The 25,889-nt window shown below is 59.0% G+C and overlaps 2 protein-coding genes across 4 annotated transcripts; one reads left to right on the top strand and one right to left on the bottom strand.

Annotated features, from left to right (window-relative positions):
- Positions 1-3,790: 3,790 nt before the first annotated feature.
- Positions 3,791-16,001, bottom strand: AP5B1 (adaptor related protein complex 5 subunit beta 1). 3 transcript variants are annotated; one of them, XM_061163416.1, is made up of 4 exons: positions 15,772-16,001; positions 6,507-6,674; positions 4,184-6,407; positions 3,791-4,051 (listed from the first exon to the last, which is right to left on the bottom strand). In XM_061163416.1, the coding sequence occupies exons 2-4, from the start codon at positions 6,654-6,656 to the stop codon at positions 3,924-3,926; spliced, it is 2,502 nt and encodes an 833-aa protein (XP_061019399.1). In that variant the 5' UTR covers positions 6,657-6,674; positions 15,772-16,001; the 3' UTR covers positions 3,791-3,923. The 3 variants fall into 3 exon arrangements, with proteins under 3 accessions (XP_061019399.1, XP_061019383.1, XP_061019391.1); XM_061163400.1 differs by having other exon boundaries at positions 3,791-6,407; positions 15,772-16,000; XM_061163408.1 differs by lacking the exon at positions 15,772-16,001 and adding an exon at positions 7,040-7,093 and having other exon boundaries at positions 3,791-6,407.
- On the top strand, positions 14,690-25,804 carry OVOL1 (ovo like transcriptional repressor 1). Its single transcript, XM_061163428.1, has 4 exons — positions 14,690-15,066; positions 21,477-21,694; positions 23,343-23,532; positions 23,700-25,804. The coding sequence occupies exons 1-4, from the start codon at positions 14,967-14,969 to the stop codon at positions 23,993-23,995; spliced, it is 804 nt and encodes a 267-aa protein (XP_061019411.1). The 5' UTR covers positions 14,690-14,966; the 3' UTR covers positions 23,996-25,804.
- The last annotated feature ends 85 nt before the right edge of the window (positions 25,805-25,889 follow it).

The raw sequence follows: 25,889 nt of genomic DNA, 5'->3' as shown, positions 1-25,889 counted from the left end.
TTGTTTCTCTAGTATACTAAAGCAAAAATTTAGATAATTGATATTTAGATCTTTCTTCTTTTCTAATATATGCATTTAATGCCATAAGCCTCATTCTAAGTATTGCTTCCACTGAATCACACAGATTTTAACAAGTTATATTTTCCTTTTCATTTAGATCAGAGTATTTTAATATTTCTCAAGAGGTTTCCTCAACCCATGTTGTTATATGAAAGTATGTTGGTTAATCTTCAGATATTTGGGAATGTTCCAGTTATCATTCTGTCATTGATATCGCTAGTTTAATTCCAATGTGATTCAAGAGCAAATGTGTATTCTTTTAAATTTGTTAAGGTCTGTTTTATGGCTCAAAATGTGGTCTGTCACAGTGGATGTTCCATGTGTACTTGATAACATGTATTCTGCTCTTGTTGGATACAATATTCTGTAATCTATAAATGTTCTGTCATCTATAGAAGTATTCTATAACTCAATCCGGTTAACTGATGGTGCTGCTCAGTTCAACTACATCCTTACTGATTTTCTGCCTGCTTGATTTGTCAGTTACTGATTAAAAGATGTTAAAGTCTTCCTCAAACAGGGCATTTGTTTATTTCTCTTCACAGTTTAAAATACTGTTGGATTGTTGTGCTGCTTTCCACATCAGTTTTTAAAAGTCTATTACCCTTCCAGTTCTTTTGCCTTTGTAAGTTATTCAATCTTTCTGCCTAAAGATCTTGAAAAATTTTTTAAAAAATCTTTGAAATCTGTTTTGTTAGGATGTGTCTCAAAGTTGATCATTCTGGGTTAATTTCCCAAGGTTCCCAGTGGGCCCTTTGAATGTGCAGATTTTTTTTTCTTGGAAAGTTTTCTTATAGTCTTAAATACCAGTTCTGGTTCTCCTGGTGGCTCAGACAGTAAAGAATCTGCCTGCAGTGCAGGAGACCCAGGTTTGATCCCTGAGTTGGGAAGATCCCTTGGAGAAGGGAATGGCAACCTACCCCAGTGCTCTTGCCTGGAGAAACCCAGGGACAGAGGAGCCTGGCAGGCTATAGTCCACAGGGTGGTAAAGAGTCAGACACAGCTGAGCGACTAATACTTTCTGGTTCATTGTTTAGTTTTTCTCCAGGGACTCCAATAATACAAATGTGTTTCCTTTTTGACTGTCTTCTGTTTCCATTACTTTCTTCTGACCCCTTCTAGGTATTTATCTCATTTTCATTCTCTTGTTTTTCTTTCTTCAATGCCACTTGTTATATTTTTATTTGAGTCTGTTCTCCTGCAAGCATCTTATAATGTAATCTTTAGTTCTAGTTAATTTTGTCTGTTTCTTCCATTTCTTTCCTGAGTTTGATCTTGGGTGGCCTCCACTTGCAGTGGCTTGAAGCAGGGTTTCAGTTCCTGGTCAGAGATTGAGGTCAGGCCATGTCAGCGAGAGCTGACTCCTAGCCACGCAATCAGTGGCCAGTGACAAGGCCCTGGCCCTTTAGCTTTGCAGAAATGGATTCCCACAAAAACAGAAAGTAGTGAAACAAGCGAAGTGTTTAGTAGGAGGAAATGAGAATGGTATGTGTGCATAGACACACAGGTGGGCTCAGAGACAGTCGCACCTGCCGGTAGTTTGAATCACATTTATGGGGCATTTCTTCAGGGTTTCTTTTGATCGATCATTTTGATTTGTGTGGTTCTGAGCCTGTTTGTGGTATATCTCACGATCCTCCCTTGTGTGAGATGTGACCCTCCCTCACATGTCAGCCAAGGTGGATTCCAGTGGGTAGCCTGGAAGGTAGCCTTGGTATCACTCCCCTTTTGATCTCCAAGGAGCTTTCTAGACAGGAAGGTCCCTTTGACTTCAAGAATGAGAAATATGTGATCTCTTTTATATTTTATCTGGGCAGGGCCCATCCAGCCTCCTCTCTCAATTGTCCTATTGATCTTTTGGAGTTTCTGTCCACACGGCATGAACTCCAGCTGCTTACCTCCTGCCTCAAGTTCAATCAACTCTCCTTTCATTTCGTCTTGGGTTTTTAAATTTCTCAGGTGACTTTGCATGCCTTCAAATGCTTGTTTTAGTTCTGAGTGTTATATTACAGCTTTCTTTTGCTTCGTTGCTGTTTTTGTTCAGGAATGTGTGTGAACTGGGCTTCATAGATATGTCATGAAATTCATTTTCTCATATTTTGCAATAACTCTGTATGAACCTGTTAATCTTTTTCTTGTTCTGTCCTGTGGGGCTGGGTGTTTAAGAGCCCTAGTTTAGTGCGCCCTCTTCTGTCAACACTGAAAAGTCCAGACACTTCGAAGGATTTGTTTGTTTTGAGTGGGGGAGGAGCGTGGGTTGTCTGATTTTGTTCTTTTGTCCTGCGGAACTTGTGAAATTTCTCCATTTGTTTCCCCTTTTATACTCAAATGCCAAAGTATAATCCCTTCCCTTACACCTCTTTGCTCCCCAGAATTGACGTGTTTCAAAGGTCATGTTTCAAAAATCCTATAGACAACTTCCAGTCTCTTCCCCTAGTCCAAGCTCTAACCTACTCCAGACACTCGTTAACATTTGCAGACTTGGCTTCTGTTTCCTGGAACTGAACACTTACTGGTTTGGCAATGGCTTGCCCAGATCACATGGCAAGTTACTGCAGCAGCTCCAGCTTTGGACAGACCTCCTCCTGACCAGCTCTGCAACAGCCCTACTTGTCCTTCTTGAGCCCTTCTTTCCTGCCCTCGCCCACCCCAAATAGGAGGGGAAGATTGGGTGCCCAAGAGGCAGGGGCCAAAGAGCCCCTTTCCCCAGAGGAGTAAGGCCCAAGCCTCTGGCCATTCTCCACCCAGCACTCACCACTGCTGCTCCTACAGCCTCTGGGGGACATCCAGGGCAGGGAGGGGTGGGGACGCGGCCCTGTGGTAATGGAAACCTGCTCCACGATGACAAAACATGATTACCAACCAGCTGGGTGACTGTAGGAAAATCACTCAACCCCTCTGGCCTACAGATTTCCTCATCTGTGGGGCCCTACTGAGCTGTTGCAAGGATGAAGTGAGGCAATGTGCGAGGAAAACAGCTTGGTGACTAGTAGCAGAGTTGGCCTCAATACATCTGAACCCTAAGTTATCTTGCATGTTTGGAAAAAGGACTGGGGGAACTGTCTCCTTACCTGGCAAGATTCTTAGATCCACAGAGTGGGCTTATCCCTGGGTTGGGAATTTCCCCTGGAGGAGGACATGGCAACCCACTCCAATATTCTTGCCTGGAGAATTCCATGGAATGAGGAGCCTGGAAGGCTGCAGTGAGGAAAAGTCATCTTAATTTCAGCCCAGATCATGGGAGGTCCGTTCCATCAGCCCCCAAACCTTACTAGCAGATCCTTCCAAGTTGGCTCCAATCAACACAGCCTAGGAACCCCCTTCCCTAGGGCAGGGACCACCAGGCTGCTGCAGCTTGCTCTCACTGCTTCTCCCATCGGTCCACCGTCCTAGCTAAACTAAGCTCCGGGTGCAGGGACCTTGCAAAGCTCTGGAGTTGAAAAGCACTGGCTCATAGGTCAAGTCCAAACCCAGCTTCATTTCCATTCCGAACTTGCTGGGTGGTTTGGGGCAAGGCTTATCCCTCTCTGAGAAGCAAAGATGTGGCTCTTTTTTCTTCTACCTCCTGGGCAGGGATTCTAGAGAATGCTAGGCATATCTGGGCAGGAAGGAAGTTTGATGCCCTGCAGTCTGGGGGTTCCATAGCTTGGAAGCTCTCCTAGAGCCTCTGATCCCCATCCCAGTTGCCTGCCCCCAACCAGGGCCCAAAAGGAAACAAACCAGTCAGTGCTGTTAGCAAATGTCATTTTTTGTGTGTTTTAAAGAAAGGAGCCACAGTGCTGTGTCCTGGTTCTCAGCAGCCCTTCCAGGGCAAGAGCCTGCAAAGGCCACGGTCCTGTTCGCCCCCGGCCTGGCTCCGGGGCTCAGCCAGCCGCTGACAGCCCACGGAGGTAGTCCCCCGCCAGGGGCAGCACGGCCCAGTCGTCAGTCCGCAGGGCCACAGGCACTCCGTCCGCCTGGGCTGCCTCCAGCCGCAGCAGCAACCGCGAGTCTGGGGGCAGACGGATGGCTACAAGGTAGCTGACGGGGGGCTGGGCCACCACCACAAAGGGTTCCAGGTGGTGGGACACCAAGGCCTCCAGCCCCTCTGGCCCGAGAGGGCACCACAAGCGACTCTCGGTACCTTTTGGCAGGCAGGAGTCCCAGAGCTCCTCAAAGAAGTCCAGCTGGGCCCCCTCAGGGGGCTGGGGGAAAGGCAGGAAGAGGTCAGCGAAGGTCACAAGCAGGGGTGGCAGGTGAGCATGGCACGTGAGGCCGCTGGGTGTGCTATACAGGGCACGCACAGCCAGCCTCGCGGGAGCCGGGCGTCGAGGCTGCAGAGGCAGGAGCAGAGGGCGGGTGGGGCGGCCGGGGCACAGGCAGGGCACGTGGACAGCCCCCAAGGGTGCGTAGAGCTGTCTTTCCACACGGAAGCGCAGCTCCAGAGAATACACTGGCTCTAGCACCTCCACCTGGAGCTGGAGCACCGGGACTGGGCCCTCGGCTCTGCGGGGACCCACGCTTAGCCGAACCGGGGCCGGAGCCTCCTGCACCATCAGCGCCGCAGCAAAGCCCTGGTTCTCGGCCACCAGTGAGGAGGCCAGTGCAGGTGCGGCAAGGGAGGGGCCCAGGGCCACCCCCAGCTTGGGGCCTGCCAGGTGGGCCAGGAGAATGTAGTAGAGGCGTGCGTGGTCCTGCCCATCAGGGTCCTCCAGCTGCCTGGCCAGTGCCTGTAGCAAGTCCACCAGGCCTCCTCCAACGCCTGCCCGCAGCAGGGCCCGGCAGACCCGCAGCAGGGCCTGCTGGAGGCCCCAGTCCGTGCAGTGGGTGGCTGCAGCCCACAGAAAGTTGAGGGTGGCACTCTGGGCATCCCCGTCTGCCACCCTGGCCAGCATCAGCAGGTGCCAACGGAGGGCCTCCTCTCTGCCCGGCCTGGACACCACCTCCTGCCGCAAGGCCACCCTCAAGGGTTCCTGCAGCTCAGGGCCCACTCGATCCAAGAGATCTACGAAATGGGGAGCCAGCGCAGGCCGGGTTCGGTACAACTGGGCCAATCCCTGGGTCAAAGGTGTCAGTACCACAGGTTGCCCAGCCAGGCAGTGAGCAACTAGGTATGAGGCCTGGAAGCAGAGAGTAGCCAAGGCCCGGGGGCCACTGTCCAGGGCCGCCCTCTGCCGCAGGCCAGCCAGGAGCTCCTCCAGATAGTGCCGGGGACTCTGATCCTGGCCCTTTTCCTCCTTTTCTTCCTCTTCCATGCAGAGAAGACACAGCAGGTGCAGGCGGGCCAGGAGGGCCATTGGCTCATGCAGGAGGCTGGGCAGGAGGCCACAGCAGAGCTGGGACCCCAGCAACAGTGGGGCGGCCTCCTCACCTGTGGGTCCCAGCGGCCAGTTCTCAGGAAAGTTCAAGAGACAGTGCAGGTAGAAGAGATGGGTGGGCAGGGGCAGGGCTGGGTGCTGAGCAGCCAAGGTGAGCCGGCGAAGCAGCAAGGCCTCATCCTGGGCCGTGAACAGGGCCTCGCCGAAGGCCGCCTTCAGAGCCAGCGTGGCGTGCAGCAGTGTCAGCTGGGCTGTGCCCAGCAGCCGTACCAGTTGGGGCTTGAAGAGCACTGGTGGCTGTCCCCGAAGACCCCGCAGGGCCCAGCCCAGGAGCCACAGAAGCTGGGCCTGGGCCACAGGAGTGAGCAGGTAGGAGGCATCCAGAAGCTGGGCCACAGTGGCGCGCAGCTCCCGGGCCTCCTCAGGACTGAGCTCCAGTGCCGCAAGGCCACACTCGCCCTCCTCAGCCGCCGGCCAACTGGGTGCCTGGGGCTGAAGGTGGACATCACCCTCCTCAGCTAGCGTCCAGTTCCAGGATCCACCCTCCATGGAAGAGTCCCCAGCCGTAAGCAGGCCCTGCAGGCCGGCCCCGGCCCTGGCTTGTATCACCAAGGCGTTTCGCAGAGCAAGTGCCAGCAGCAGGCTGAGGGGCTGGACCGGGCCCTCGCGTCCCAGCAGGGCCCGCAGCAGCCCCAGGCAACCCCCCAGCAGCCCCGGCCGGCAGCTCTCCAGTTCCCGCAGGCATTCCCACGCTGTGGCCTGCAGGGGGCGCTGTTCCGAGGCAGGGCCGAAGCTTCGCCCCAAATCGCGACCCGAGGCCAAGCCTAGCAACAGGGGCAAGAGCCGGCGGGAGGCTCCCGAGGCGGGGCTCAGCGCACCTCCTGCCGCCAAGGCTGTGGTGGCCGCCAGCAGCAGGGGCCGCCGTAGAGCTGAGGGCCGCGGGGGTAGGAGGACCAGAGTGTCCAACAGAGACGTGGCGGCTGCTTCGGCTGCAGGAGCGTCCGGCCACAGCTGGGCTGGGTACTCCAAGCACAGAGCCAGCAGGGCAACCTGGAGATGGGGGAGGGCGTGGGGTGGGCATCACGAAGTTGAGGGTCAGGACACGGTGGGCTAACCACCTGGGGCCAGGGCTCGGGCAGGGGGGCCTACCTTCATGGGCTCGCTCAGCTTCTCACTCCTCAAGTCGCTCAGCAGGTCACGACCCAGATCCTCACCCTCGGGACCTGCCATGAAGGCGGACGGGCTGGCCCGGAAGGCGCCCAGGCGCTGGGCCCAGGTTTCCCGGCCGAGGGGGCCCATGGTCGGGCACACAGATCCCTGCAGAGAGAGGCAAGGGAGGGTCGAAGTGCGGCCCAGGGACGGGCAGGAGCCCCAGGGCCGCTAGAGGGCGCGCGAGCCGCTGCGCGGACCCCAAAGGGGCCGCCCTCGGCCGCGCGCAGACACCTGCGGGGACCCCACACCCGGGTCCCGAGATGAAACCCAGAGGCTTCGGGGTGACGCTGGGGCGGGCCGCCAGGCTCCCCGCGGGGCAAGAGCGCGGAGAGCAAGGGCGGGGGCGCCGGGCGGGCCGCTGGCGCGGGGTGCGTGCAGAGAGCTCATTAGGCCGCCTGCCCGCAACCGGCACCGAAACCACAGCACCGCCCCGGCCCCCGGCGCCCGCGGTAACGGGCCGGCCCTCTCACCCTGCCTGACTCAGCGGTCGCTGGCGCTGGGGCCGGCCGGCTCCTTCCGGGCTGGCGGCGCGGGGCGGGGCGCACGGCGCGTGGGCGGCCGAGACGGGGCGGGGCCCGCGCGGGGGCGGGGCCGTAACGGGGCCACCACCTCCCCCGCCCTCCCGGCCGGCAGGTGCCGACTCGCCGGTTTCGCTGGGGCTGAGTAACTGTCCCGCTCTGCGCAGGCCCCCCTTCCCCGAAACCGCCGCAGGCCCAGGCAGAGGCGGTGGAGTTGGGTGGGCCCGGGCTCGCCGACTGCAATCTCAGGGCGCTCGGGTGGCCAGCGGCCGGGGGCCCACGCGCCTGCCGGGATACCGAGAATGGCAACCCGCGCGCACCGCGCCGGCGCCCGGGCGCAGCGCACCCTAGTCCAGCGCCCGCAGACTCGGGGGTGAAGTGGATCACGAGTACTTGGGGCTCTCGGTGTGGCCGCTGGGGGGTGTGCGAGGTGCAGTCCCGGGCGGCCGCGGGCCTGGCGGAACCGGTCGGGCAGGCGCCTCAGGACTTGGCTTCGCTTCCCCGACGCCAGCCCCAGGCCCCCCACCCGCTCGGCTTGGGGGCGCGGAGCCGGCGCCGGGAACGAGGCAGGCGGAAGCTGTTGACCTTTGCCGGAGGCCGTGCCGACGGTCAGCTAGGGTAAAGCTGGCGGGGCCAAGTCACCAGCTGCAATGAAGCCGGAAGACAACGGGATGCAGACGTGCGGACTGGCAGGGCCCGGCGGGTCACGGGGCTCCTAGGACGCTTAGCACGGACCGGGAAACTGAGGCCTTGCCACCGCAGATCTGGGGTCAAGCAGTGCCCAAGCCCTGTACCTTGACTTCCAGAGGGCTGGACCAGGGCTCTTTGGGGGTACTCAGAAGGCTGAGCCTGGGGCTCACCTAGCAGCCTCTCCTGGGTCTGGGGCCCAGGCTGCAGACGCCCCACTGACCGCCGGTTTCCAGGGCAGAGAACCGCAGGTGTCCAGACCCCACACCCACAGCCCACCGGTCTGAGTAACGCTCCAGGCTCTAATTAGCCTGCTTTGAAGATGAAACAGGCCCGAGCCCCCATGCTAGCCGCTGCCAACTGGTTTCTCTCCTTTCCCCAGGCTTGGCAGGCCCCTCCCTACTCCCATCCTGCTGCCCTCCAGATGAGAGGTGGTAGGGAGTGGTGGGGTAGAGAGCGCTGGAGAAGAGGCTTTCTGGGTGCCCAGGGTGCCAGGCGGATCCACCCCAAGGGACAAGTCCAGCTGGAAAACCCAGTCCCAGCTCCTCTAGGCCCCGGCTCCACAGTTGACTCACAGGCGGCAGCCCCAAACTACTTCCCTCTAGGTGCCTCAGTTTCCCCACCTATAAAATGGGAGTGATGACTCCTGCCGGGGAGGCTGTGGGGTGGGGCTGCCGGCTAATTAAGTCTAAGATGAAAGAGGCCAGGATGACAGCAGCCCTGGGAGGGAAGGCAGCTTGGAGGTAACAAGGAGCCTGTCTGGTTTCCCTGTCTGAGGCCCAGAGGGTGCTGATAACTGCACATCCCCAGCCCTCACCACTTACAGGGAGGGAAGAATGATTATTAAGCCCCCTTTTACATAGGAGGAGCCAGGCTTCAAAGGGTCAGGAAATACTCTGCTGGCTCTGGCCCCCGCTCGGCCTCTGACAGCCGCCAGTCTTTCAGAGCCTTGGCTCCTTGGAGCCCTGGGTCTGGAGGGAGGGAGTTCCCGGCGCTGTGCTTCTGGATGCTGTGGTGGGAGCATCCGCATGGATTCATGGAGGTTCACAGCACCCCGAGGGACCCGAGGGTGGGGTCCATTCACAGAGAAGGAAAGGGAGGCCCAGCCAGGTGTAGTCACTTGCTCAGTCACAGAGCTCCTAAAATGTGGAGTCCACCCTTCAGGCAACAGCCCCTTGCTACTCTTGACTTGGCCTGCCACTCAGGGCAGCTACTCTCTGCCTTCACCTGCCTGCCCAGGTGTCTGCTCCCATGGGAGGGGGCTGCTGGTACTGCCCCTGGCAGAGGCCAGGTGTTACACTGAGCTCAGTCCACCAGCACTGAATCTGCAGTCAGCAAGCCCACCCCTAACAGTGACCTCCCAGCCCAGAGGCCCCGGGTGTGGGCTGCAGCAGGGAATTCCCTACTCCATCCCCCCAGCTCATTTCTTCTCTTTCTGCTAAGTTTCCATCCTCCTCAGGGCAGCCCTGTTCTGGGGAGACATGAGACACAAGGCTTAAAATAGGGAAAGTCTGTTTCCAGAGGGGTCCTGAGTCACGGTTTTCTCATCTGTGAAATGGGAGATAACCCGTCCTCACATCACTGGCACTAGGGATACAGAGGCGCTTTAAAAAGAGCACATCAGGGAGGTTCAAAAGAGAGGGGATATGTGTATATCTATGGCTGATTCATGCTGAGGTTTGACAGAAAACAAAATTCTGTAAAGCAATTATACTTCAGTTAAAAAATAAATTAATTAAAAAAAAACTACTTATGTAAAGAAAGAGCACATCAATTTGCAAATTCATAGAGAGCAGAGCCATAGGTACCAGGGGCTGGGGCGTGGGAGGAATGGACAGTGGCTGCTAATGGGTAGAGGGTTTCTTTAGGGGGCGATTAAAGTGTTTCTGAAGACAGTGACGACGGCTGCACAGTTCTGTGCAGATACTAAAACCCACTGAATTGGGAATTCCCTGCTGGTCCAGTGGTAGGTCTTCGTGCTCTCATTGCTGAAGGTGCGGGTTCAATCCCCGCTGGGGGAGCTAAGGTCCTATAAGCATGGCCAAAAACAAAACAAAACCCCACTCACTGACTTGTACACTTTAAAAGGGTGAATTTTATGGGTATGTGAACTATATCTAAATAAAGCTACTAAAAATGACGTTCAAAGAGGTCCCTCATGTACAGAATTTACACTGAGGAAGAATGGAACAGACAAGACAAATCAAAATTTCATGGAAAGAGATGCTGCAAAAAAGAATAATAAAATAAGGTAATGGGACAGAAGTGACTGGCAGGACAAGGATTTAGCTGGGGCACTCAGAGAGGCCTCTTAGAAGAGGGCATGTCTGGCTGAAACCTGAGTGAGGAGAGAGAGCCAGTCATCAAGTGGGGAAACGCCTTGGGGGAGAAGGAGCAGCGGAAGAGAGGCCTGAGCTGGGAACTGGCTTTGGCCAGGTCAGTGGACAGAGGGCCAACAGCATGGTGGGCACACAACGGGCCAGAGCTCGCTGGGCCCCAGGGACTCCATTCAGCTCCCGAGGATCGGAGTGGAACACATGGGGAGGGAGGTGCAGGCAGACGCCAGGCGCCCTGGGAACTGACAGGACAAAACTCGGCAAGCGATGGCGGCATCAGTGTCGCCCACCGCACGTCACAGTTTGTCAGGGGCTTTGCAGCATCCACGGGGCTCCTGTCAAACAGGGCTGGAAAGGCCACTATTTGAGCCAGGCAGAGGCCGCAGCGGCCCGGGCACCAGCAGCCTGCTTTAAGGCCGAGTCCATTCTCAAGGGCTGCTAGTCTTCCCGGCCAAAGCGAATCAGAAGCATCTCTTGACAGCAGAGTTGGAACTCAGAGCCCTTCGTACAGACGTGGCTGAGCCCAGGTCCCTGGCTAGGGCAGCCCGGCTCCAGGACTGGTGTTCTGCTTGTCCCCTCAGCACAGCTCTTCCACCTCCAGCTGCCATGCTTCTAAGCCTGTCCCACCCCACCACCCCCAGCTCCTCCCAGAAGCCTTCTTGAGAACAGGAAGGGGTTAAAACCTCTCCATCCGACTCCTGCCCTGGCTCTCCCCAGAGTTGCTCAGGACAGAAACCAGGCACTGAAGGTGGCTGCCAGCCACCAGTCTTTGGGGAGCATGGTCCTTACTTGCCTGTTGGGGTTCTGTCTCCTCACACCCCTGTCCACTGTATCAAAGAGGCAGGTCTGCTGAGGACACTTGAAATCAGCACTCCTGACCCAGGCCACCATCCCCTCCTGCTTGGACCACGACAGTAGCTTCCTCACTGATCTCCCTGCTGCTCCCCTCACCTGTTGATGCACTCCCCTCTCCCCATCGCAGACCCCAAGGCTGCCCATAGCCCTGAACCTCACATGACATGGCAGACCTGCCTCTCCCGGCTCAGACCTTACACCCTCCCATCCCCTCATGATCCAGCCACCTTTCCGTTCATCACACACAGACATACACACAGACACACACCCGGGGAGCACTCCTGTTCTGGGGCCAGTGAGCCATCTGATCCATCTACACTTCACGCTCTTCCCTGCTCTGCACAGCTGGCTCCTACCTCTCATTCAGATCTCAGTGCCCTTTGCCTGTCACCTGAAATCAGTCCTGACTATTCACTGGAAGGACTGATGCTGAAGCTGAAGCTCCACTACTTTGGCCATCTCATTCGAAGAACTGGAAAAGACCCTGATGCCAGGAAAGACTGAAGACAGGAGAAGGGGCGAGAGAGGAGGAGATGGTTGGATGGCATCACCGACTCAATGGACATGAGTTTGAGCAATCTCTGGGAATTGGTGATGGACAGGGAAGCCTGGTGTGCTGTAGCCTGTGGGGTCACAAAGAGTCAGACACGACTGAGCGACTGAACTGAACTGAACTGCCTGTCACCATCCACCACTAACTGAATGTCCTGTACACTAATCGTTTCCTTCTTTGTCTTGCATCATAGAATACCCAGTGCTAGCATATAGCAGGTGTTCAATGAACATTTGTTGACTGAATTAAGGAGAAAATGATACTGAACTGGCATTGTGTGAACAGAGCAGAAGGTGCTTGCCCTTATGGAGCTCACAGTTCAGTGTTTACCCAAGTTCACATACACTGTCTAGTTCTAGATGAACCAGAACCAGAGACCATGAACCAGAAGCCACACACTGACAGCCCATAGGTCAAATCTGCCCCACAAATGTATTTTATTTGACTCATTTTTTTTTTTTTTTTAAGTGAAGTCAGTGTTTAAAAACTGGTAGGTTTCAAGGAATTTCCTGGCAGTTCAGTGGTTGGGACTCCAAGCTTCTGGTGTTGAGGGCCTGGGTTCGATCCCTGTTTGGGGAACTAAGATCCTGCAAGCCACACAGTGAATCCGTAAATAAGTAAAGATAAAAATTGGTAGATTCCACACACAAATTTCGATTTCCAGTTCCCAAGTGGACAAAAGTGGCACCACTGGGTTTCTGAGCTTGAGTGACATCCTTGCCATTGGCACTCTAGTCACATTCTCCATGCCGCCCCCAATTTCCGAGAGCTGCCTTTTGTCACTGAACTGACATTATAGTTTTCCTTATAATAAAAAAAAAAAAACCTAGCTCTGCATTTATGCCTCTATTAGAGCAAAAGTTGGAACATGAAAGACTGTCACATGAGTCAAGAAACATAGGCTAGGGGCTTCCTTGGTGGCTCAGTGGTAAAGAATCTGCCTGCCAGTGGAACACAGGTTTGATCCATGATCCAGGAAGATCCCACATGCCGTGGAGCAGCTAAGCCTGTGGGCTGCAACTACTGAAGCCCGAGCACCTAGAGCCCATGCTCCACAACAAGAAAAGCCACCACGATGAGAAGCCTGCCCCTGCAACCAGAGAGAAGCCCGAGCAGCAACAAAGACCCAGAACAGCCAATAAATAAGTCATTTTTTTAAAAAAAGAAACTTACGCTATTCATCCATTCAATAAATATCCACTGACACCCACTATGTGCCAGGCGCCATTACGATGCTGTAGATAGAGCAGTGGACAACACAGGCAAATCTCTCTCCTTCCCAGGGCCTCATTCTGTACACTGGGTACACTGGGGAACTTTCTTTCCACAAGTGAAGACATCTGAGTTCTTCCCCCATGAGAAGGACTGCCCGTGTCCAGCGTTATCCATGAAGACTTCATCAGTTTCCACGAAGTCCCTATTGTGTCCCAGCCCCTGTCAAGGTCTGGTACAACCAGGGTGCTCAATAAACATTTATCGGATGTTTGAGAGTCCAGGGTAAGAGTCCAGGGTAAGAGTGGATGGCTAACAAGGTATAAGTGTGGGCTGTGGGAGGCAAAGCCTTGAGAAAGGAAGGGGAAGGGGGCAAACATTAATGCCCCTGCCAGATCTCACAGCATTTCATACACGGCCCCAGGAGGTAGACAATGGGATTCTCAGGTCATGGACAATACAGGCTGGAAAGGAAAGCTCCTCGGCCGGCCAGACTCCCGGGTTCCAGGAAGGTGTAGAAGAGGAGGCCCATCTGGCCCCTAAGTCCACCCTTACCCCACCCATCCAGGGTGTGCTCCACAGAAGTCCTGTGGAGGGATGTTAAGGGCCTCTGGAACCTCCCTCTTGAAAAACTACCTTCTTCCACTACATGCCTGAAAGTCCACCATAGGCAGGCTGCTCCTTTTCTGACTCCTGACTTTTGAACTGTGTGAATTCATTTATCAGATTCATTTCCTCCTAATCTGTTCTGGCAAACATTTAATATGTGAGAAAGGTGTGTGTGTGGCCGGGACTCTGAAATATTAGTTTATTTTACATGGGGGAAGCAGGGGAAGCTAAAAGAGGAAGGGGTCCCATCCCTGCCCTTACTAGTCAGCTGGTAAGAGAAGCCCCGTGGCCCAAGCGTCACAGTTACTGGGCCTCACGGAGGCCACCCAGTGCTTCTGAGGAGGGCGGGGGCTCCCTCCAGGTGAATGGTTGGAGTGAGGGGTCCCAGGCTGAACCTGAGCTCAGCGGAGGACACAAGCTCTTTGTCTGCCAATAAATAAGTCATAAATAAGTGCAGCCAGGCGAAGGAAGCTGGTCCTCCACCATCCGCTCCCCTCCAGTCTTGCTGCACCTGAAATCGGGCCATCTGGGACAAAGACGAGGGCTTTGGCGCACCCCAGTGGCTAAGGCGCTGGGGTCTTTCGGGAAGGCGGTGGACTCAGAGCGGTTTAAAAGACCCTTCCTCCACGAAGCCTTCCACACCTGCCCGGCCGAAAGGCGGATTCTCGGCGGCCCCGGGCCCGAAGGGTGCTCTCCACTTTGTATTGCGGCCTGCGCGGCCTGGCCTGCGGGTCCACCGGCCTGCGCGCTCCTGCGGCCCCGCGTGCCATTCCTCACGGAGCCGGCGACCAGCCAATACCTCTGGGCTGAGCCACGAATTGCTCAGCCAGGCCTTTGAGACCCGGGGCCGCCTGGGCCCAGGCCCGGTTCAACAAGTGTGGGCCGGGCCGCCCAGTCTCGCCCGACGGCTTCGCGCCTCCCCAGGCGCCCGGGGCGCGCCGGGCCCCGTCGGGAGAGTTTCATTTCATCACCCAGGCGTGCGAGCGCCGGATAACGTTGCCCCTTCCCCTCCCTCCCCTGCTCGTCGGCTCTCTCTCCGAAACTCCGGTTGGCGAACGCTAGCCCTCCCGCTGGGCGGCAACCGGGCCGGCCCGGCAGCCGGGTGCCCTGCGCCCGCCCCCGCCCGGCCACCCCGCCCAGGCCGCGAGGCCACCTCACCGGCAGCGGAATGGAAACCGGTTCGACAGGTAACAAATAGGTGGGTTGTCACCGTTATTTCCCAACGCATGCGCCGTCGCTCCCCGGGCCACTCCAAGCTAATTAGCTCCGGTCACCCCCTCCCCGCCCCAGCCACCAACACACACCGCCGCGAGCCAATAAAGCGTGAACCCGTCCGGCCGGCTCGCACTTTAAGACTCCGTGAGCGGCCGCGAGGGACGCCAGTCGCGCCGGGAGACGCTTCCCCGCCGCCCGCGGCACCTGGCTGCAGGGGACCTCATTGGGACCGGAGGACGCAACAGCTCGGCCGAGCTGAAACGGGCGCGCGCCGTCCCGGGCGCTTTGGCGACTTCTTCTCCGACCTGCCCCCTCCCCACCCCCCGCCCGCCTCCAGCCCGGCCCGGGAAAGGTGGGACGGCTCCGGCTTTAGTTGCGGAAGCGGCCCGTGTCGCGCAAGGAGGGTTCGACGATGCCCCGCGCCTTTCTGGTGAAGAAGCCGTGCGTCTCCACGTGCAAGAGGAACTGGAGCGAGCTCCCCGACGAGGAGCGCGGCGAGATCTACGTGCCAGGTGAGGCGCCCATCCAGCGCGCCCGGAGCCCCGCGCCGCCGAGAGGACGGAGGGCCCCGTCGAGCGGCCGGCGTGCGGGGCGCCGTGGCGCGGAGCCCGGCGGCCCGCGCAGCTGCGGCGCCCGATTTAATGTTTAAGCGGCCGCGGCCCCGTTAGCCCGCGCGGGCGCGGCCGACCCCGGGCGCCGGGGGGAGGGGAGGGGAGGGCGGGCGGAAGGAGCGGCCATGTAGGGGCGGGGGTGGGCGCGGGGACGACCTGATGCGGGGGGACAGCGGTTCCCAGGCCCCGGCGGGGGCGCGCGGGCTCGCGCGGGGTCGCCCTCCCCTCCACCGGCCTGAGCTGCGGCGCAGGGGAGGCAACGGGGTGTGTCACCGCCCCGGCGACCCTCCACTCTCGCGTCGTAAATCCAGAAAGCCAGGGCTTTTATGGGGCGGGCGGAGGGCACTGGAGCGGTGCCACTTTCGGGGGGGGGGGGGCGGGAGCGAGCTGGAGCTTGGGCTGAGGTTTGTGCAAAATGCAAGAGAAGACCCAGAGCGTAGGCCACCTTCATTGCTCTCTCCGTTTCCCCCACAACGCGGGTGGCCAGAAGGTCCCCGTGGGGGTCGGGCAGGCAGGGAGCCCCTAGCCGTGAGGAATGCCAGACGGCGGGGAAGGCGCCGGCTGCACCCCACCAGCCCTGAAGACAAAGGTGGGATCGGGTCTCACCTCGGTTAGAAACGCGCCTCCTTCAGCCTCGAAGAGGACACCAGTGAGCTGAAAGGGGGTTTAAAGAAGCCGTCCCACAGCCAGGGATCAGCCCGGGGGAAGCTGAGGCAGCCAGTTTATTTTCGGAAGACGCCTTGACAGCGTCGGAGGCAACTTGGAATGAGTAACCCCAGTTGTTTCTTGCCCCGGCGGCATCTTCCTTGTTAACCTTCTGTCCGCCCCACCCCCAACAGAATCTTTGGTCAGGAGCGAGCAGGTTTCCTTCGGAACTCCCCCTCCCCAGGCCTGGGGGGTGGGGCGGGGGATGCGCTGAACACCCTGCCCAGCGCCTCCAAGGGGGGAGAGGTTGTAATTAACCAACCGACTTTGACCCTTGATCTGCAGGCTCCCCGGCACCGCCCCAGGCCTTGTAGGAAAGTGGCGAAATGAGGGCGGTGAGGGGCCCTGTGAGGGCTTTTGCCTCAGTTTCTCTCCTGAATGCATGGTTGGAGACAGTGAGTGAAGCGGTGGCCTGACCGGTATCAGGATCCTATGGCCTAGGGTGCTGGCAGGGTGTTTCACAGCTTAGCCTTGTCTCAAGCGCCTTGGCCCCTGTCTACAGCCTCCTTAAGACGAGGGAATGTTCCAAAAGCCCTGATGATCCCAGTGGGGAAACTGAGACAGCAAGGGACCTGAGCAGGCCCAGGATTCTCTGTGCGGTTTATTGTTTCTCCAAGTTCCCCAGGGAGTTGATGGTGGTTTCAGGTCTGGAAGGGGTGAGGGTGAGGGCCGCAGGCCCCCTTCCTTGCTCCTGCTCCTCCCTCACCTGTGTTTGACTTGCTGCTTAGCTGCTCCTTGGGATCTGATAAACCGAACTTGGACTGTGTTAAAGGTGAGCGGAGCCTTGCTTGAGACTCAGTGTGCTGTTATTTTTAGTTTTATTTCACATCCCAATCAGTAACAGATCATGTGTTGACTTTTACAAAGGACAAAGAAATTCCGCTCGTTCAAATTGTTGGCTGCCTTGTGTGCTGGTGGTTTTCCCCACCGCATTTCTGGTGGCCACGGTGGGAGTGGCGGTGGGGGCGGGGGGCACCTACACCCAGGGGCAGGCCCGGCAGGTGCAGAGGAGGGCGTCTGGATGGTCTATGCCACCTGCTGCTGCTGTCCGGGTGAGCGGAGCCGCTCAGCCTGCAGGACCACCCTGGACGTAGGGTGGGGTCTAACCTGGACATGCAGGTGAGAAGTTGCCAGGCAAAGTCCTGTGGGGTCAAGCAAAGAGGAGAAGTCAAAGAACTGACTTTTGCCCCTCAAAACCATGTGGCCCACTAGCAAGTTTTCCCACAGTTTTTGGAAATGAGAAAGCGAATGTTCTCGGGCTACGCTCGGGCGCCTCAGATGGCTGAAGAGTGGGGAGTGTGTTTTGTGGTGGCCTGTCCCCTGACTGGGCCATTCCATCACCAGCGGACCGTGACCCCAGGAGCCGGCTGGGCACGTTTCCTTCACCCCACCGCACAGACTCAGCACGTTGTGACCAGCTAAGCGTTGACCCCGTCCGGTCCCACCGGGAGAGGCACTGGGAGGGCTGGGGAACGAAGCGTCTTGAGGTCTGACCTTCCCACCCCAGTCCTCTGAGACCCTCAGGGCAGCAAAGAATGCCTGGAAAGAAGGGCTTTACTGACTGAAGGCTCTGACTCCAGGGCCCCAGGCTGACCTGCATCTTCTCTGAGGCACAGTTCTAGAGGTTTCCCACCCTCAGTCCCCTGGCCTCAGTCTCCCCTGAAAGCTGAGGGAAAGGCCCAGAGGTGGGCACAGGGGCTGGAAGGCCGTGGGGGTGGGAGACGGTACCACTCCTGCCGGGAGCATTGAAAGGGCTCGTGGTTAAGAAGCCCCCTCTTTGGCCCCCTGCCCCCCCATCTCCCCAGCATTTCTCCTGTTGTGTCAGTACTGACTGTGGGAGGGATGCTGGTTTCTTGAGGATGAACTCAGGCACCTGTACCCAGGGGCTAAATTCCATCTCCTGGACCAAAGAGGAAGCTCCAGGAACAGAGGAATGGGGATGAAGCGGGGGTTCTCCTGGCCCCTGCTGAGAGGAATAGGGAAAGGCCAGGAAGGCCCTAGAGGGGCAGACCCTGCCTGGAAGCTGAAGGACATGCTCCAGCCATGAGCGTCCCGGGGCCTCTCCCCTCTCCCCAGCTTGGGACACAGAGTCTGTGGGCCCTTCTGCCAGTTCCCCAGCATGTGCCCTCCCCAGGGAGGCAGCCAGGCTGAGGTGGGGGAACTGGAGCTTCCCCAGCCTGGCTCTGACGAGGCCGTGCGGGTTGCTGGGCGGCTATCTTTCCTGGCCGGCCGAGATAGGAAGGCTGAGAAAGTCAGCTTGGGGCCCCAGAGTACACGTGTGGGGGTGGGACGGAGTGGAGCTGGGGCGCAATTATGCTTCTGATGGTAATTATTCTAATTCCTGGGAAGGGTTGGCAGTGAGGTCTCCGTGGAGCAAGGCTGGGAAGGTAGGCAGCCAGCCCACGGCTGGGAAGGGTGGGCTGGGTGGGCTTCCTGGCTGTCCCACGGGGTGACGTCACCCAAGCTGCCCTAGCTGTTTGTCCCTCGCTTGGGTGACCTGAGGCAGAATCCTGCCAGACTGTTTGTCCCAGAAAGAGAGCAGGTGAGGACGAGTCCTCTGGGCACCGGGAGGACAGGAGCAAAGCGTGGCCATTGTTGACGTCAGCTTTCCTCTTTAACTCTGTTCACTCTCAGCCGGGGCTGCGTGGCCTCCCACAGGGGGTCCCCGTGCTGCCCCGGGAGGATGGGCAGCACGCGAACACTGCCCAGTCCTGCGGCGTCCGCCCGGGAGTGAGGGCTGGGGTGCGCCGGGTGGCCTTCGCTGTGGACTCAGTATGAAAAATGGTTGGCGGAGAAGGGGGACGATCCCGCCGGAGGGGAACCCTTGGTGTTCATAGCGTGGGAACGACAGGCTGAGAGACGGGCCGGTTGCGTTTCCAGGGCTGCCCACCTCGGGCAGTTGGCTTCGCTGGCTTCCTGTGATGCCCTGCTAGCTGACCTGGCGGCGGGAGGAGACGGGTGTGGGGGACCCTGCCCTCCCTGATGCAGGTGCAGGGCTGCCTGACAGGAGCCTGGGCGTGCTGACACACGGGGCTCCCTCCGGCCTGCTCCAGGGCTGAGCTGAGCCCCGATCCCCTCCCAGGTTGGCACAGCCGCAGCCTCTGGGAGGCAGAGGCTGGGTGTCCTCACGCCTCTTTTGCCTGCTCTGCCCAGAGTCCGGCCCTGGCCTGAGGTCTCTCATGGGGAGGACCCAGCACCCTGTCTGGTATTTGGGCCAGGAGCTTGAGGGACTTGCTGAAGGCCGAGGCGGGGGGGGGGGGAGAAGACTTTGGCGGGGGGTGCTGCTGTGAACCCCTCATCCAGGTGGAGGCAAGCTGGGCGGACAGAAGGGGAGCCCTGGAACCCCTGAGGCTGCGGGGAGAGGGCCCGGCTGGCGCGGCCTGGCCACGCTCCTCCGCTGTGGGCGGGCGATGAGTAGCCACAGCGGCCGCCACCTTGCCGGAAACGTCTAATTAGGGGACAGAGAGCAGCGCCGGCAGGGCCCAACCAGTTCTGCTTCCTGCCACTCGGTGACACCCAGCCACAGGAGCTGCACGCGGGCGAGCGCTGCCTGTGCGTGCGGCGGCGGGACACACTCCTGGGGGTGGCGGGAAGACAGGTTTGGCGGGGCGGGTGGGAGGAGGCGAGCACCCCGCCCTGATGGCCTCACCTGCCCCTGGCTTGGGGTAGAAGCGGCGTGGAGGCAGGCCAGGCGGGCCCGCTCCCTGTCCCCAGCTCCCCGGCACCGTCACTTCGGGGGTTTCTGTGGAATGAGAGAGGCAGGCACTGGTCTCTTCCCAAACCAGCTGAGATCTCAGAAACCTGGCCTTGGACACCCCCACCCCCACCCCGAGTGGAGCAAGGGAGCCAAGGGTGACAAATCACTGGGGTGCAAGCCGGTTAACCCTTACCTGCTGTTACTCCTCCGTCTGCTGCTCCATGTGCAGGCGGTGTGGCCCGGCTCCAGCGCCGGGGAGCCTCGCTCATGCTACCCGATACTGAAAGACAGAGAGGGTAGAGGTTCCTGCTTATCTCTACCTGGATTGAGAAATGGAAATTGTCATCCAGCTTTGAATTCCCAGGCAGGATCTCCAATAGCCACATAAGCTGGCATCAGCTGAAGCTGCCAGCTCTTGGACACGCACCCCCTCAGCAGACCCCGTCCCTGTGGGAAGACTGGGGGGACCCCCGAGAGCTCCGGCCTGGCGTCCAGCCGCCCAGGGCTTGGAGAGAGGCCAGGCCAGGGCCAGGCGCTGGTGAATCAACTCCCAGAATGAGGTGGCTCATTAGAATCCCCAAACGGACAGACAGACGGCGCCAGTGCCAGCCGAACGGGTTTGGGTGTCGGGCAAGCACATTCTTCCCCGTCAGACCTTTGTTGTGCTTTGAGGGGGCGAGAGCTCGGGCCTCTCCCGAAACTGGGGTGCCTTCACAGCTGCCTCTCCTCCATCAGCATGTCCTCCGCCCCCTCGGGTCCCAGCCCTCCGCCTCCAGCCTTGAGCGATGTGTCCTGCCGTGGCCGGCCCTCCCCAGATCCCCATCCACTGTCTCACCGGCCAGGGGGCAGCGGCGCGGGGGGGCCTGTTCATGGTTCTGAAACCCTAAGTCCACCTCCCAAGTCCCCTTCTGGAAGCCCACTCATCCTTTCCTCCCTGTGCCCCTCTTGAGTTTTCCTTCTGAGGCTTGGAGAATGTTCCTAGCTTAGCCTCTTTGAGGGAAAAACACTAAATTGAAGCATTAGATTGTTTGCCTCGGCTCTGGGGGTGTGAGACTTGTCTCTTCTTTGTCACTCGGGAGACCTCCCCTCCTCTCTAGTCGGGGTGGGGTCCAAGCCCCCATGTGTGAGGTGTCTGCTCGCTGTTGCTGCTGTCACTGCCCAGGCGGGGAGCCCAAGCCCTCCAGGCGCCACCGTGAACTGAGCTCGGAGCGGCGAGGAGCGGTCCCTGCTGCGGGGGAGGCTTGCGTCACAGGCAGGCAGGCTGCCCAGGAGACTGTTAGGCCGCATCCACCTGCTGCTCCCTGACCTCCTCCCTGCTCCGCCCCACCCACCTGTCTGCCTGCCAAGCTGGGCCCGCGGGAGTGGGGAGCCTGGAGCCCCAAACAGCCGAGGTGTCAGGGACACAGCGGCCCGAAGGAGGGAGGGGTTAGGACCACCCAGTTTCCCACAACCAGCGGCTAAATCTGCCTGGAGGAGAGGCCCTGAGTAGCCCTGACCACCAGCACCCATCTGGGGCTGCGGTGAGTCCCGGGGTCCCGGGCCTCCCGTGTTGCCCTTTGTCCCTGTGGGAGCGTGGATGAGGCCTGGAATCCAGGGGGACTGGCCCAGGTGGGGCCAGCAGACGGCTCAGGAGGAATAATTGGCAGCGCAGGTTCGGTCCTCCCAGTTCCGCTAAGACACAAATTACTCAGCGGGCAGGCCTGTGGGCCGTGGCGCTTGGCTGGCGTCACCTGTAATTACCTTAATGGGGTGGGAGGGAGGTGTGGCGGGCAGTGGGCTGGGGGCAGCCCTGCTCTGCCACATGCCTGCGAGGGGCGGGACGGTGGCTTCCTGCCAGGGAGCCCTCCTGAAACCCCAGAGTCCCCTTTTCTCCTCCACGCCCTTCACCTGGCTGCTCTTCTCTTCGCAGTCAGCCTGGGCTTCTGTCCACCACAGCCCTACCAGGAACCAGAGCCGTCGGTGGCTGAACCCCCTTCTTGCCCCCTGGCTTTGGACATGAGCCTTCGGAACTCCAGCTATAGTGTGACCCCGGGGCCCTGCGTGGTTGCCCAGCTGCCTTCCGAAGACATGAGTCGCCTGGCAGGCCCGCAGAGCAGAGACCACGGCTTTCTGCGCACCAAGATGAAGGTACTGACCCTCACAGTGTCTCTGAGGCCCAGGGGCACGTGGGTCCACGTGGGTCCTGCCCACGAGGCATGGCCCAAATGAGATTAGGCAAACTGGCCTTGGATCTGGGTCCAGATTTCTATAGATGTGAGCCTCCCTGGGGCACAGACAGGGTGGGAAAGAAGACAAGTGAGCCTGAAGTGAGGATGACACGTGTTGGGGAGAAGCAGTGAGGTTCAAAAGACATCCAGCCCTGTGGAGTCCTTTGTGGGCATTGTTTAGTTTCGTTTCTGGCCTTAAGGGGAGGCACCCCTTACACAGAAGTCCTTGGAAAAGTGGGGAGGCGTGAGCCTGGCTCTGCACCCCAGCCTGGCCTGCGTCTCCGCCGCCACGAGAGTGAGGTCTGGGATCTGCTCGGTGGTCAGCTGTCCCCTGAGGTGTGTGCCCGGCAGTCTCTGCCTCCTCCAAGTGCACGCTTCCAACCCAGGGCCTTGCATCTCGGGCGGGGCCTGGTGAACCCGGGTTCAGCAGCCGAGGCAGGAAGAAGCACAAGGCGGCGGAAACGGCCCTGCTTTCCAGGAGCACGAGGCCTGTGTTCCTGAAAGTTCTGGAACCTGGAAGCACCTGCCAGTGGTGATCTAGTGGAAGGGCTGTCAATGGAGCTTCCTATGAGCCAGGAGACCAGAGAAAACTGGCAGGGAAAGGCTGCTCCTCCTCTCTCACCATGGAGGCTGGGTGTTGTAACCCGCCAGGAATCACCAGGAAATGTGCTGGGCAGCTGACAGGGGAGCTCACACAGTGCCCCGATCCCCGAGGGCCTTTCCTCCCAGCCCTTGAGCCCCAGCAGCTAAGGAGTGCGTGGAGGGAAAGCAGAGGGCACAGGACCATAGACGAGGCAGAGAAGTGAGTCCTGACCCCGAACGGCTTGCTCAGTGAGCAACACGGCCTTTACCTGGTGCCAGGAGCTGTGCGGGGCCAGGCAGCATGGGTGACGGGGGAGCACCTCGGGCCCGGGGGGCTCGGGTGGCGTGGCCATCGACAAGGCCCCCACGAAGCACAAGTAACCTCTGAGCGTTCAGAGGTAGGGCCCGGAGACCACGTCTCCACTTCTGAACAGATCTGAGGTGTTCCACAGTTACCCTGAAAATGAAAAACCTTTATAAAGAGAGTCATCAGGGTGGCAAAGGGACCCAACTAGACCATGTCAGGCTCAAGAAAGGCCGGGGCTGGGCCGGCCTGTGAGGCGAGGGAGCTCTGGGCCCCCAGCGGTGGCCTCAGCCCAGGAGGGCAGCACGGAGACCATGACCGTGTCGTGGAACCTTCCCCGTCCTGAGGTGCAGACGGAGAACTGAGCAGCAGCTAGAGGAAGCCTGGGCTCAGTGAAGGGGGCACTTTCTGTCAGGGAGAGTTGCCCTCTTTCTGTTGGGAGCTGGCCGCCTGCCTCTAGAGACGGTAAAGAAGGGCCTCGCAGAGGGACTCAGGAGCCCGACAAGAGGCTGACTGAGGACCCAAAGGCGGCTTCTGGCTCCACCACCCCATCTCCGGGAGCCAGTGCCCGGCGGTGTGGCCCCTGGGTGGGCAGCGCCCTCCTTGGGGCCGGGGGCTGGCGTGGTGCATCTTCCCGATCTGCCACCTGGGTGTCTGTCACACACCCCGCCCTCACCCACAGGTGACGCTGGGGGACGGTCCCAGCGGAGACCTCTTCACCTGCCACATCTGCCAGAAGGCCTTCACCTACCAGCGCATGCTGAACCGCCACATGAAGTGCCACAATGACGTCAAGAGGCACCTCTGCACCTACTGCGGGAAGGGCTTCAACGACACCTTCGACCTCAAGAGGCATGTGCGCACCCACACAGGTGAGGGGGGCCCGCCCAGCGGCGAGGCCCAGCAGCCGCGTGGCCATCGTGGGGGTGGCCGGGGCGCGCGGGGCGGACGTCCTCGTCCCCTCCGTCGGGCCGCTGGGGGGTCGGGGCTCCCGTACCCCAGAGCCGGGTCCCTGACGCTCCCGCTGCCCTCCCTGCAGGCGTGCGGCCCTACAAGTGCAGCCTGTGTGACAAGGCCTTCACGCAGCGCTGCTCTCTGGAGTCCCACCTCAAGAAGATCCACGGTGTGCAGCAGAAGTACGCGTACAAGGAGCGGCGGGCCAAGCTGTACGTGTGCGAGGAGTGCGGCTGCACGTCCGAGAGCCAGGAGGGCCACGTCCTCCACCTCAAGGAGCACCACCCCGACAGCCCGCTGCTGCGCAAGACCTCCAAGAAGGTGGCCGTGGCCCTGCAGAACACCGTCACCTCCCTGCTGCAGGGCGCCCACCACGTCTGAGGCGCCCCGAGAGGGCGGGGGCCGCCTCCCCGCTGCCCTGCCAGCCCGCCCTCCGCGGCTTCCTGCCGGAGCACCCGAGGGCAGGCCCGGAGCGGCCACGTGTGCTCGCTCAGGCTGGCACTGTTTGACCTCTGCACTGGTGTCTTTGGACAGAGGCCGCTCCGAGCCTGGGCAGACGTGCAGGGCGGGGTGGGGCCGGGGCTGCCTTCCCTGTGGAGCAGCTGAGTCCAGAGATAGGACTTCCTTCCCAGACGAGGTACGGGAAGGTGATTCTCTTGTCCGTCGCCTCTGAAGCCCGGGGCAGGGGCAGCTGGTTCCCTGTGGATGGCAGTCGGGTGCCCTGACAAAGGGCACCCCGGCAAACACTGGCGGTGGAGGAGCTGGCAATGGCCCACCCAGCCGTGTTCCTCTTGCTCAGGGCTGCAGGGCTCTGCTCGTCGACAGGGAGATGCACGCACGTGTGCACAGCCGTGGATGTGTGTACACGGGAGGCCTTGCCACATATCACCTCATTTTTAAGAAATCAACTACTGGTGCCAAGGAGGTTTTATTTTTTTTTTTAAAAGATGACAAGTGTACAGATATTAATATATTTTTGGTGCCGATGGCGACTGCTTTTAAGAGAGGATGGAGCTGGCTTTTCTCCTCCCCATGCAGTTCTATTTATCCTGGACATTTCACACCTCCCCTGTGCCTCGGCTTTGGGGTGGCCACCCTCACCCACCCTCATCTTTCCCAAGATATTTAATCGAAGACTTCCCTCCAGCCCTGGGGGAGGGTGCACTGCGCCCCGTTCTTTCCTCCTGACGGGACAGGCCATCACAGCTTCTGCTCTTTCCTCCTTGGAATTCTGCCTCCTTCCTACATCCTTTCAAGGCCAGCCTCCGGGTGACCGAGAGCCCCCTGGCCTCCTGATGACAGACCATGGGCGGAACAACTCACCATTCCAGAGGCCGAGGGTTTGTCTGGCTGGGGCCACGGGGCTAAGACCAGAGGTGGGGTGATGAGTCTGTGATGCGCCCAGGGGTCCCCCGCCGGCAGTAACAAGAAGAGTGCGGGGCCAGGCTGCGAGGTCTATTCTTTTCCTGGCTGAGTCAAAAACCTTAGGACAGGAGCAAAAAAGTAGAACAGAGTCATAACCAGACACATCAGAAACTTCTGGAGGGAGGACGGTGTGAGATGGTTAACAGGTTATCTTTGTAGCCTTTCTGCTGTTTTTCAGACAGCGGGGTTGGCCCTTGAGCCCCTGAGGAGGGAGCCACCCCTGCACGGGCTGCTCCGTTAGAAGGACTCGGCCAAGCTCCCCTGGCTTTAGCCGGGTTTCCTACCAAGAACAGGAAAGGGCTGTGGGTCAAAAGGGAGAGACAGGCAGGGGCTGGAGCTAGTCTGCCAAAGGATGAGAAGGCAAACTCGAAAGAGAACACAACGGAGCAGGTGGAGCTGCCCCGCGAAGCCACAGCCCAGGTGGACCCAGCCTTGGCCTGTCCTGCAGCATCCATACAGCCCGGGATGCGGGAGGGGGCCTTCTCCGGCACAGCTCTGAATGTGTGTGGATGGTTTTGGAAGAGTCTGGCTTCATTTTACTTTAGGGCCTGCAAGAGCTGCTGTATTCTCGAAGTTGTAATGTATACAATAACATTCTGGACGTTCTGTCTTGTTTACGTGTCTGTGTCCCTGTGTGCGTTGCCTGGTCATTGTCCATCTCTGTTCATTGCCATCCAAGGAGGCTGCAGAGCTCTGTTGTCTGTTTTATTTTATAACTTTTCCCTCAACTAGCAAAATAAAAGAACTGTCATTTTCTGTGTTTCAGCGTTTTTGTTTCATAGGCCTCTTTTTTCCACCTACAGGGAAATTAATCAAAACAATGGATGCATTCTATGCAAAGTCTCAGCCT

The sequence above is a fragment of the Dama dama genome, chromosome 2 (assembly GCF_033118175.1).
Source record: "Dama dama isolate Ldn47 chromosome 2, ASM3311817v1, whole genome shotgun sequence".
NCBI lineage: Eukaryota > Metazoa > Chordata > Mammalia > Artiodactyla > Cervidae > Dama > Dama dama.
This window is presented reverse-complemented; position numbering and strand designations above follow the sequence as displayed.